General features: G+C 39.4%; 1 protein-coding gene and 1 long non-coding RNA gene across 2 annotated transcripts in view; one reads left to right on the top strand and one right to left on the bottom strand.

Annotated features, from left to right (window-relative positions):
• GNAI2 (G protein subunit alpha i2) overlaps nt 1-5,035 on the bottom strand; it is a 108,454-nt gene extending 103,419 nt beyond the window's left edge. The window contains exon 1 of the mRNA XM_026725631.2: nt 4,635-5,035. Coding sequence (XP_026581416.1) covers nt 4,635-4,752 — 118 coding nt within the window. The 5' untranslated portion in view covers nt 4,753-5,035. The remainder of the gene's footprint in view (nt 1-4,634) is intronic.
• Nucleotides 3,808-12,774, top strand: part of LOC148126881 (uncharacterized) — a 45,329-nt gene continuing 36,362 nt past the window's right edge. The window contains exon 1 of the long non-coding RNA XR_015741673.1: nt 3,808-3,958. This is a non-coding gene — a long non-coding RNA (uncharacterized LOC148126881). The remainder of the gene's footprint in view (nt 3,959-12,774) is intronic.

Genomic DNA, 12,774 nt, shown 5'->3' with positions numbered 1-12,774 from the left:
GTAAGGCTGAAATGCAGTTAATCAAAACCAGCAGCAGAATTATTTTATTTCATCTCATGCCATGTTAAAGAGAGCCAAAGTAGGATATACAAGTCCAGGGATATTGCTGTTTTTGCTTTGAAAAACAAATCATATATTTATATTACATGGGCAAGTACAACATGCAAGAAACAGAAAGTGTGCATTTATATGAATTCAGTTTTACCTATAATTCAATAATTGGTTTTCTTAACTATTTGCATCATCAAAGTCCACTTGAATAATATTTACAATTTTTGACAATACACTGGGAAATAATGTTATCAACACTATAATGAAGATTATTTTTGCATTGCAAGCAAGCCCATACAATTCAGAAGTTCTTATATCTTCAGTCATTATAGAATTTCAATTGCACATGTAAACTGGTTTTAATATTTAAAATATCATATATAATATACCCTCTTAAATTATGTAAAATAAGGTATAATTTAATATTTAGGGAAACTTACTTTTCAACTGTATTTTTTATCAGTTAGCCTAAGGAATGGCAACATATAAGTATTCTAAAATAAACAAATTATGTTTTGCAACATTCTTCCTTTTTCACTGTCTGAGAAAAGTCCATGAATATCAACTCAGCTCAAATGGATATTCAAAACATATTCTTTTGATATTGTCAGCATTTTATTATTTAAGTTGAGGCTGCTATATGGAATTCATCATTCTCGTTTCAATAACAGAAGCATCTGTGTACATCAAAAATTGCTAACCAATTATTTAAAAAGCTGTTAATTCATTCCCAAAGGACACTTTAGATTAAAAGACATAAAAGCAACAGCCTCATGGGAAAAACTACAAGTTTAAGGTCAGGGATTTTTGAAACACAAACGAATTCTACTAAAAAGTTGACAAAAATCTTTCTGTATGCATCAGACAATTTCTATAGAAACACACATCTGTTTATGTATTAGGTTGGGGTGGTTTATAGTGTGGTTGAAAAAAATTATCAGTAAAAGCTGTGATAACTCTGAAATGTATGGTTTAATGTTTATACATTTCCACTTTCTTTCCACTATCAAAACAGAGGTGGAAATTTTCATATTGCACATCTTTTTTAAAAGGTCAAACTTTGTACTGAAATGTTTTTAAATTTATGAGGTTTTTCAATAACCTTGACTAATTAAAAGTGCAGTCAGTCACTGATCAGCCATTTATCAAGAATAATGGGAGATTCCTGCACTGGGCAAGAGACTAGACTAGAAATCCCCTTCAATCCTACAATTCTATGAATTCTGCTCAAATAATACATCATTAAAAGTTTGAGGATGTTAACATACAGCACTGCTAGAATTAACTACTGTATTGTAATACATGTTTAATTTTAAATCTGTTTAAACAAAAATATAGCTCATAACTTAACCAAAATCAGCATTGCTTCCTTTTCATAGATTCATGCCAATTAAGAAAAAAAAAACCTAGCCTCAAACTACAATTCAATATAATTACACATAATCATTTATCTTTATGAGACTCTTGCCATGCTTAATTGAAGAAAGCAAAATTTATAGATGGGATTCAAAAGTAAAAAATGTAGTTTAAAGTACTTGAACTATATGTAATTTAAGAGGGTATATTATGATAATCTCTGAAAATATACATACCTTTTATTAATGAAAGTTATAGACAACGATAAAGCATTGAACTTGATTATAGTCAAGATATCTCCTATTTTAGTACTGTATTACCAGTATTATTGGGGTATAGACTTACTTCTTGGGCTATATAGGCTGTGTGTGTGTGAATAACTAATTTTATTGTATTCCATGTTTGTAAGCTGAGCACTTCTATCACATTTTTAAAATAAACACAGAATTAGCGGACTAATCAGAAAATTATCTGTCTAACAGAATGTTATTTCACTGACAAAACATAAGATAATTTACAAGTCACTTAGCAATTGTTCAAACTTAAAGCAGACACCCACCCACCCCAAAGGTACTTATGATACAATTTCAAAGTTACAATGGCTACACGTAGCCCTGGCATTATATGATCACATTTTGGACACTTGGCAAGTGGCTCACCAATTGTTTGCAGTGTCCCACAGTCATGCAACTGCAATTTTTGGTGGTTTTTGTCAGTTTTCATCCAAAAAAATGCCCATTGGGTAGCATGGATTCATTCAGTCCATTTGCTTAATAACCACCACAAAAATGTTGTAAGGACAGGAGTAGTCATATGGTGATCCACTTAACAACCATGACTTATGATCATAATTCTGGGCTCAATTGTCTTAAATCAGTATTGATGATTTTTGGCACAGAGTGCCGAAATGAATGTGTGGGGGGAGGGAGCACTGAAAACCGGAAGAGCAGCTCCCTGGTGTGCATGAGCGCACCGGAACCCGGAAGAGCAACAGGTGACACCTGGCATGCCCGGAAAGATGGCTCTGCATGCCACTTCAGGCACATATGCCATAGGTTCGCCATCACGGTCTTAAGCCATGGACTCCTTATACTCCGGTTCCAATGATTTCGCTTCAAAATGAACTTTTTACAATGCATTTGCCATCAACAAGTCTCTAATGACATACACTATTCACGCTTGTCATGACTTTTTCTTAATGTCAGTTTGATTATGTAGAAGCGTGGGAGGAAAGAGATGCCTTTGAGAAATCAACCAGCCGAGTAGAAGCACAAAAATACCCTTCCCTCCAAGAGCTAGTGTTAAAAGATATCCTGCTTTGTATAGCTGGGTCATAACTAGCAACAGCTATATATTTGTCTAATTTAGTCCCTCTAAAAGCTGGAGGTGACCACTATATCTTGTGGTTTAATTATTAACAATGTGAATCCCACTTGATAAAATATAGCAAAAATCTGTCATTATGCATGTCCACTCCATATTGCTTCTGATGAGCCAATCATGCCTTCTTAGTCAAGAAACAGCTAGGTCTTTCTTTTATAAATTTCCCTGTTACCATAACAGAAAAAAATACTCTTGTGCCACATATTAAATCAACCCACTCATTCATTTCTGTCCTTTTTCCAGAATTCCTGTCTCTAACCTACATACTCCTCTTCAATGACAACTATTTTCATGCATGGAAATGAAGTTCACCCAACTATTCAAATGAAGAACTATTCAAAAGTACAAAGAAAGCACAGATGTTTGGCTAAACTTCCTTTAGCTTGTGCAATGAGGTTTCTTTTTTTCTTTTTCAAAAAAAAAAAAAAGGAAGGAAGGAAATGTAAAACAGCAAACGTTTATATAAGAAACAGCACCAAATCCTACTGAGAGTTAAAAGACAAAAAAGTTTAATTATCTTAACCAAACACAGAACATGTTTGAAATTGGATAAGGGAAGCAAAATCACAAGACTTACAGCTTTCAGAAAGAAATATTCCTTAACATGATGTGTCAGGGGAAACAGAAATGTGATTAGCATTATTTAGTAACTTGGTGTTTTCCATGTATATACGTGTGTGTGTGTGTGTGTGTGTGTGTGTGTGTGAGAATGTGCAGGAGCCTTCTATCAAAATATTCAAGTTATTTCTCTTTGCTGGGAACTTTCCAATCTGCCATCTCTTAGCTGTTTTAACTACAACTCCCATCCTCTGCAGAGGGACACTGGGTGAATAGGATAGATGGGAATGATACAGCAATAATCCTTTGGAGACCAGAAGGGTTTGCTTTCTAGAACAATTGTAGCTTACTTGCAGTTGAAATTATTCTTCCCCAAGACTACCACAGGTGGCAGAAAGTAGCAAATGCGGAGCCACCATCAACCGTAATCCACTGATAACGGAAACAAAAACTGTGAGGCCTGTGGGAGGAATGAAAAACATACGGGGCAAGGGAGGGAGGGGTTCAGGCATATTTTAGGTTGTGGCCTCGGTAAGTTTTCAGAAGGATCACCCACTATAAAGGAAAAGCAGCTGAGGACTGGACGTGCCAAGCCAAATTTAGAAACCAAGTAAGCTAAAGGGGGCGGGGGGGGGACGTCTCCGCGGGGATGATTTGGGAGCATGGCCATGTTAGCTCTCCTGAGAAGCAAAAGAGCCCGCGACGAAGGGGGAGGCAAAAAAAACCCAAACTGTGGTCATGAGGAGCCGAGTTGTTTAGCTTGGGAAAACAAAATGGGATGCTCGGCTAGGGCGGGTTTGCTTCCCCCCCACCCCCCACCCCGCACGGCTTGTAACTCTTTGGACGCCGTATAAAACTGAACAGTCCCGGCTGCCTTCCTTAAAGGAGTCTTTGGGCCGGGGTGGGGGAGAAGAACGGGACGGCGTGGCGATCGTTCACCCACTGCCCCCGAGTCCGGGGCTAGGGATATGGCGGCCGTCGAAAAACCCCGAGGTAACGCTTCAGTAGCCCGAGATGGATCCGGGCGATCGGAGAAGCGGAAAGTCCCTCGAGTGCAGAGGAAGGTAGGGGGCGCAGTCAGGGAGGTGGCGGAAAGCAGACGTCGGGCACGGAAACCAGGCGGCCAGGGCGTGGGCGCGCGCTTGTCCTCCCGGTCCGTTTGTTGGGCGCTTTTCCTCCCGAGGAAGCGGACCTCAGAGAGCCGAGCCCCGCAGACCAAACGCTGGGGCTGGGCGGGCAGGGGGGGGGGAGGGCGGCAAGGGCGCTGTCGGGGAAGGAGACCTCACCGAGGAGAAGCAGCTTCACCTCCCGCGCCGCCTTCTCGCCGTCCTCCCGCAGGTTCTTATCGATCATCTTGGAACGCTCGGCGGCCGCTTTGTCTTCGGCGCTCACCGTGCAGCCCATGGCGCCGCTTGGCTCCGGCCGGCCGGCCGAGAAAACAGAGGGGCGAGCTAAAGGGACGCGAGCCCGGGCTCCCTCGGCACCACCGCTCGAGCGGAGCTGATCGAAGGGGTGGGGCGGGGTCGTCGCTGCCCCCCACACGGGCGGCTAGGCTGCTTCCCTCGTCCCCTTCGGTGCCGGCGCGGCTAGTCGGAGCGGCCGCTGGCTCGGATGTGGGAAGGGCGGGGACCCGGAGGCGGGACCGTTCCGCTCAGCCCCGGCTCTGCTCCTCTCTCTCTCTCCGAGGAAGGGAGGAAAGAAGGAGGGGGAGGAAGACGGAGGGCACTTTGGGCGGGCTTGTCGTCAGCAAGTGGAGAAAGAAGAGGCGGCCCCAAGATACGCAATGGTGGTGGGGGGGGAATGAATGAGAGAGGCGAAGGAAGGGGGACGCCCTGCAAGACTAGCGACGTGGAGGGAGAAGCTGAGGGGCGGGGGGAGGGCTCGGCGCCTGGCGCTAAAGCGAAGCGAAGCAGCGCTGCGGAGCCTTCTGAGGGGATTGGCCGGAACGTCTCGGACGAGGCGGACAAACGCTGTAAGATTCTAAGTCAAAGACCCGATGGATCGAGGCGAGGAGATTCGGGCACCTAAGTTTTCGCCTGCGGGAGAGACTCCGCTTAAGCCATGGTCGAAACACAAAGAGAGGAGATTGGCCTGCAGCTGAAAGCAGCTCTCCCGGGGTGGAGAGGGGGGTTATCTGTCAGAAGTACAAGGGCCGGCCAGGAGACGTCCATTGCTTTATTTTTCTGCACTGGATTGCGCACATCTGTCAGGAATGTAAGCGGGGAATATTGAGACGAGTCCCTCCACAGACGAGGAAACGGAGGGGATATTGCTTCTTTTCGGGACGGGATGCTGAGAGCATGAGCGTTAACGGCCGCGATGGTGGTTCCGTGCTTTGTTGTGCTGCGTGTCACGTGTTGGCAAGCCTTACGGTGAGGTACCGAGTTGTAATGATCACCGTGGTGATTAAATGTCCTCACGGTGAATTTCCTAACCGACAGGCATCCATTAGTATTAACAGCCATCATAAAGTATGGTAAATTTCTTGGATTAAAATTACTATCAGTGACATTCTCTGTCGAAGAATACAGCATCAAGTGTTTGGACTCCCAGAATTCTCAACCTCCAGGAGTTTACTAAATAATGCCTCTGTTCCAAATCACTCGCTTTGCTGAACAATGTGACTCATGTGATACAAGGATGTGTGAATAAAGTTTAGGTCAAACATTACATGCAACCATCTTCCTCTTTTTCAATATTTATACAGTAATTCTTTCTCTTCAACCATGTAAAAATCTGGAAAAGCAATGTGACCGCCGTTCACATACACTGAATTACAAGGAAAAGCCTTAATGATCTGTCAGATCAGAATGAAAGAACTTAGCTGAAGAAATACTGTTTTATCAGTCCTGTAGTTCTGAGTATGACAATCCAATCAAAATGTAACTTGCCAGAATTTAGGAAATATTGTAGTTTCCCTTTTAAACATAATGGCTTTAGTGAAAATATGATTCAGCTGCTGTACCTTTGGACATAGCTATCCTCCCCGCCAAACCTTCCACAAGATAGCTGGTCATATACATTTGATCAATAAATAAAAATAAATAAAAACTAAGCTTTTAAAATGACCTTAAAACTATTATTTGGCTTAACTTCACATTAGCAATTGCATTAAAGGAAGGCAACTGGGTACTCCACAGCTGTTCCATTATTTCTCCAAAGCTTTTTACAAGGAAAAAAAATCCTGAACAAACAGCTAATGCAAAGAAGTCTTATTTTCTTGCAAAGAGAACTGGGGTTCCAGTGAGAGTGATTCCTTCTCAGCCAGGACCCCACTTTGTTTGGAAAGACCAAATCTCGAGGCCTAGCCTGCAGAAAGTGAGTGGTAAAAATCTACCAATATAGATAGTCTTTGATTTAGGACCACAACTAGGACCAGCATTTTTGTTGCAAAGCAAAGCTTGTTAAGAAGAGTCCTGTCCGATTGTATGATCCTTATTGTCATAGTTGTTAAGCTCTTCACTGTAGTAAAATGAGTGGTTAAGTGAATCCATGTTTAATCCATATTAATCCATGTTAAGTGAATCCATGAACCCCATTGAGTTTGCTGCCAGGAAGGTCACAAATAGCAATCACATTGTAGGAAGTTAGCACCCAGCCCTCTCCTAGAAAATTGAAATAGCCTAGGAAATATTAAAAAGGTATAATATTTCTTCTAAAAAGAATAGAAACTCAGAAACAGAAACTCACCTCAGAAGCAGAAGCTCACCCCCACCTTCGTTAATGGGTGGGCCATTAAGGCCTGCGCCATAATACTTTACATAACAAGGAACTCCAGGTAAAGCTATAGCAATCACCAAAAGCCCTTTTAAGGGCATAAATCATCCAGCAAGGCTAGACCAAGCCTGGAACTCAGGACAGCCTACAGAGTTGCCCATGGGAGTTTGACAACCAATCAGAATACAAATTCAAATCCCAACAGGGGGTATAAAACCCAGACACTCTCAGCACCTCAGCCCTTTTTTCTTGATCTCTTCCTTTTTCACTCTGGAGCTTCAGGCCATGTGGTCCTGTCCATTATTAAACCTTCCAAACAGCCTCCATGTTTCCAGTGTCTTTTTCCCTACTTGGAACTGAACCCAGAAGGATATTTCTTCCAACAACATGACACATGACCCCCAGACAAGGCAATTTGTCATAAATACATGACAGATGCTAAGCACCCAAATTTTGATCACACAACTGGGGATGCTGCAAGTATGAATATTTGTTGTCACTTTTTTTTTTCAGTACTGTAACTTCAAACGATCAGTAAATGAATGGTTATAAGTCAAGGCCTACCTGTAGTAGCATTAAATTCAAAATTGCAAAAATACCCTTTTGGACTATTGAGCAAACACGCTTAACACACTGAAGCAAGAAACTTGTTTTGCCAGTGGGCACACTTGAAAGCTTGAGAAAATATAAAGGCGAGATATAAATATAAAGGTGAGATATGGGAGAATGAGGGCTTCCCCATACAGAAAATGTGTTAAGCCAGATATTGTGCATTGTATACCACAACTTACAATATAGTATCTTGTTTGAGCCAAACCAATTATTCATTAATCAATAAATTGTGATTAAACAAACAATATCCTAGCCATGTCTACTTAATATGATGAACAATGGAAATAAAATGGCTATATATGAGTTTCAGGGAAGAAAACTCTGAATTCTTTTAGACATTGCTGAAAGAATTTTCCTGTGTGTAGTTTTTCTTAAAATTTTTACTTCAAGAATTGTTTATTATTAAATAATTGTTTATTATTTTATTGTAGGTGTATTAATAATAAATTTATCTGGTTTTTGTTTAACTTAACTGTTTTTGAAGATTAAGAAAAGTATCTACAACAGCCAAGATAAAGATTCACACTTGTCAGATGTGTGTCCAAATTAATTGTATAAATAAACTAAGCCATAAATACATTATCAGACATTCAAGGTAGGCCTGATAAAAAATCAAAACCATGAGTAATAATGCTATTTTTATTGTAAAATTGCAGTGACAATGTCACAAGTCAGTTTCCTCCCTTCCTACTTTTACATCCAGAAAACCAGGGAGGGTCTCTCCTGGAATGCTTTCTCTACCCCCGGCCTTCCTTTGACTCACGTTTCTCTTTATCAGACCATTATCTAGGCTGAGGCTCTCCCAATTTATTCTTACAGCCCATTATATACATTCAGCTGTGAAGTCAATAGAAGAAGGAAATTGCTTGGAGTCACATGTTACAAAGATTTCACTCTAGGTATACGTGGATGCATACATAACACATACACATGCTGATGAGTATTGTTATGTTCAATCACTATTTAGATGTCATGAGGTAAGAAAAGGGCATCAGATTTTCTTTTCTGAAACTCTAGTAATACTGCATTAAAACTCAGCAGTATCTGTTTTGGAACTCTTAATATTTTCCCTACTCTTTTCAGAATCGGTATGTGACGATGCAGAATCCAATGTGAACATGCAGTAGATTCTAAAGTTCTCTTTACACAAACAAGAGATTTGTAGTTAAAATGCTAAAGTGAACAATTTGTTGAACAAGATACAAGAAAGGACAGGCAAGAAGGTCAAAGGCCACAAAATCTGCAGTTTTGTAATGCTTCTAAGACACCTCAGTAGGGCAACCAGATCAGTGGTGGGATTCAATTTTTTTTACTACTAGTTCTCTGAGCATGGCAGGAGAAGGATACTGCAAAATCTCCAGTCAGAGGTGGTATTTGCTAATTCTCCGAACTATTCAAAATCTCCGCTACCGGTTCTCCAGAACTGCTCAGAACCTGCTGAATACCACCTCTGGACCAGATCTCTAGGATTTCTGCCTTAAGGTCACAATCATGGGAGGAAAAAGTCAGATTTTTCCCACCTCCTCATCAATTTCTATAGCTGATGCTTTTTGACTTCAGGAAAAACCCCTAAGGGAATGTAATATGGGTCTGCTTCTGGGATACAGGAAAATTTAGATCAACCATGGATCACAAAGGGTATGGAAGGTGAAACCTGCTTCTCCTTTACTTCCATGCTATCACTAGTTTGTATAATTTGGAATGATCTGATGTACAATATTCTCCGAATGGTGCCTGAATTGCTCTGCCCAGATATCTTATAGTGCCTCCTAAAGTTTAAACAATATGTCTCTATTTGAATTAAGGTTTTGTTCTCTCATGTTTAGTTTCAGAACCACTGAAAAATCCTGCTCCTAGCTCTCTCGACAACTGAGAAAAGCTATGTAGGTTTGAACAAAATCTTAACAGCAATTGCCAGAGTGATGTCAAGCATATTTCCATTTCTCAGCCTGATCCACAAAACAAATCACTTGTGCACTCTGAACACCTTTAAAAGGTTAGGATAAACATGGGTAATAAATAGAGAACTGAGACATACCAGCACTTTGCTGTGATGTTCATGTACCTTGTTAGCTATAACAAAAAGGTCCTTTATTCCAGTAAATATTTCTTTGAAATGTTTGGCACTAGATGCTATGATTTTATGCTCCAATGGTTGCTTTGTTTTATGACTGCTATAATTTTATTATGGTTGGTTTTTTTTATTACCTTCTGATGATGAACATTATGTTGTTTCATTTGTGTTGTAAGCCATCTAGAGTTTAAGGAGAGAGGATGGGGACAGGCAGAAGGTCTAAACTATAGTTGACTTTGTTATATGATATTGTATTTATCATATAACAGCTTGGAAGATTTATACATAGAAAGGATGTGTGAACAAGTTTTTTTTTTTAAATCTCTGTTACTATTTTCAAATACTATTATTGTAAAGAGTGATTTGCATGGTCTTATCGAGGAAATTACAGCCTCTACCCTGAGAAACTTGCATCTAAACTAGGTCTTCAAATAAAGCAGAAAAGGAAAGGGGTATTCAAAGATAATAAAGGATTATTGTTGTTTCACTTTGCTTATTTAGTGAGGTTTTTCCTTGGAAAATCTTTCCTTCTGTAGTATGTGATTCTCCCAAAGTATGTTTCTGTAAACCTTGATACCCTAAGGATCGGTAAAACAGGATGAGCTCAACCAAACAAGGGCAGAATACGTGTGCTGGATATTAAGCTGGAATTCTTTTCCATGCAAATGCAATATCTTTCCATTCAACCAAAGTACCGAGGATTATAGATTAATCAGGACCAGTTTATTTATTTAAAAGACACTGATGGCTGCCCATCTTAAAACACAAAGCTTGGTGACTCACAGCAATAATAAAAACCAAAAACATCATTAAAAACAATAAAACCAAAACCTGGCACCTTGGTAAATCTCCTCCAACATATCTAGCAAAACTATAGGAGAAGAGCCAATTACATGAATATTCATATTCAGTGCAAAAGCCAGGAAAAACTACTTCGATAATCTCTGGTCATTCCTTGAAACTGTGAGAGTTTATAGGTTTTCAAAACAGGCTCTTCAGGAATAATATTTTCTCCCAATCTATAACATTGCATTCATTTATTTTCTGTAACCCACTTGGCTACATTTTGGGTTGGACAAGAAGTGGGTGGTTGCTTCATTCAACCCCAAAGCTTAGCAACAAAGTGATTTCCTAAGGAGGGAACAGGAAAGTCTAAAACTGTGTATGTATGCACCTTGGTAACATAAATAAAACTCTTGCATCTCCACTCTCATCTTAAGGTCAGTGAGCCGCAAAATTTCCCACTGTGGGGAGAGAGAGAAAGATGCAAATTTTCTACTCTGGGCTAGCCAAACCGACTCTCTTTTATGTCTGAAGCAGACTAGTAATAGGCAGTTTTTCTGAATAAGCAGCTGGATGGATGGCAATTTAAACAAATTTAAATTTCAAGTTTCATGGATTTTGATTGCAGAGAAGAAAGTTCAGAAGGCCTTTTGCAGTCATTTTGGCTTATGTGCAATGATTGATGATACATATCCAAGAAGTACTATTCCTCAACAAAGCTATGGATTAATTTGAAGTGAATTTGAAGAAATGCTGGTAGGTTAGATTTTTTAAAAAATTTGTATGAGAATGATAGAGGTATATCAGCGACTGGAATTGAAAGATGTTGTAAAGTGCTTGCTAGAAGAGACAATTTCCTAGAGAAAAATTGCATGTTTATGGCTTTCAGCAAGACCTTGTCTTTCCTTTGGGATATTAACAAGCCAAAACTTTGACACAACATGCTCTGGACATGGAAAGATGTCAAGATCAGTCTCTACTGCTCAGGAATGTTTTCTGATCAGTCAGTCTTATATTTTTAGACTAGTGAGATAGTTAAATTAAATTACTTTATAATATCTAATTTAAGAAGACCCTTAACATTGGCTCAATTTGGTACTCTTCATTTCTTTAACTATTTTGGAAGACGGATACCAAAACAGAGAGAGAGAGAAAGAGAGAGAAAAGAAAGAAAGAAAGAAAGAAAGAAAGAAAGAAAGAAAGAAAGAAAGAAAGGAAGGAAGGAAGGAAAGAAAGAAAGAAAGAAAGAAAGAAAGAAAGAAAGAAAGAAAGAAAGAAAGAAAGAAAGAAAGAAAAGAAAATACATATGTTCCTTGACTGTTTTCATGTGATACAGGAACCATAGAATCTATTACCTATGCTTTATTCTATGATTTTTTTTTACAAGTAGAATCTGTTTTAGTATTTTAGTGATAAAATACTCAAATCATTCTGATATCTTCTATACACAAACTCTTCTTTTGGATCAAAGGAATTATACCTCCCTGGGCATTGCTGAATTCTAATCCCAACCTTCCTTAACATAGTACAGTGATGCCTAACCCCTTAATAATACTGAATAAGTATATAGATAGAGCTTATTTTTGCTTCCTTCTGCCTTACCTTAGAATTTTAATTTTAAAAATAAAGGTAAATTAAAGAGTAGAATTATGTGTTATTGATGTTTTAATAGTCAAATGAGGAAAAGGAAGTAAAAAAAAATGCTTTACGAATGTTGACAAATAGTGAAGCTACAGGCATAAATGTTGTAATTAGAGAACTGCTAAAATATAGATGTGGTTTCCTTACGAAGTGGCTATGTGACTCATTTAATGAAGATTGCATCTGTGCTTGGAAGAAATATACAGATGAAAAGGTATAAGAAGATATGCAAAAATACTGCAGGTAGTATTCGACTTAAAGTTTTCTTAATGACCATTCAAAGTAACAATGGCACTGAAAAAAGTGACTTATAACCATTTTTCACACTTATGACCATTGCATCCATGGTGGGATTCAAATTTTTTACTACTGATTCTGTGGGTGTGGCCTGGTGGGTGCGGCAGGGGAAGGATACTGTAAAATCTCCAGTCAGAGGTGGTATTTGCCAGTTCTCCGAACTACACAAAATTTCCGCTTACCTGTTCTCCAGAACTGGTCAGAACCTGCTGAATACCACCTCTGCATCCATCCCTATGGCCACGTGTTTTATGCTTGGCAACTGACTCATCCTTATGATGGTTGCCGTGTCCGAGGGTCTC

This window comes from Pseudonaja textilis, chromosome 2 (assembly GCF_049901715.1).
Source record: "Pseudonaja textilis isolate UNSWEBS1 chromosome 2, rPseTex1.2, whole genome shotgun sequence".
NCBI classification, from domain to species: Eukaryota; Metazoa; Chordata; class Lepidosauria; order Squamata; family Elapidae; genus Pseudonaja; species Pseudonaja textilis.
Note: the sequence above shows the minus strand (reverse complement) of the source record. Positions and strands in the feature narration are given on the sequence as shown.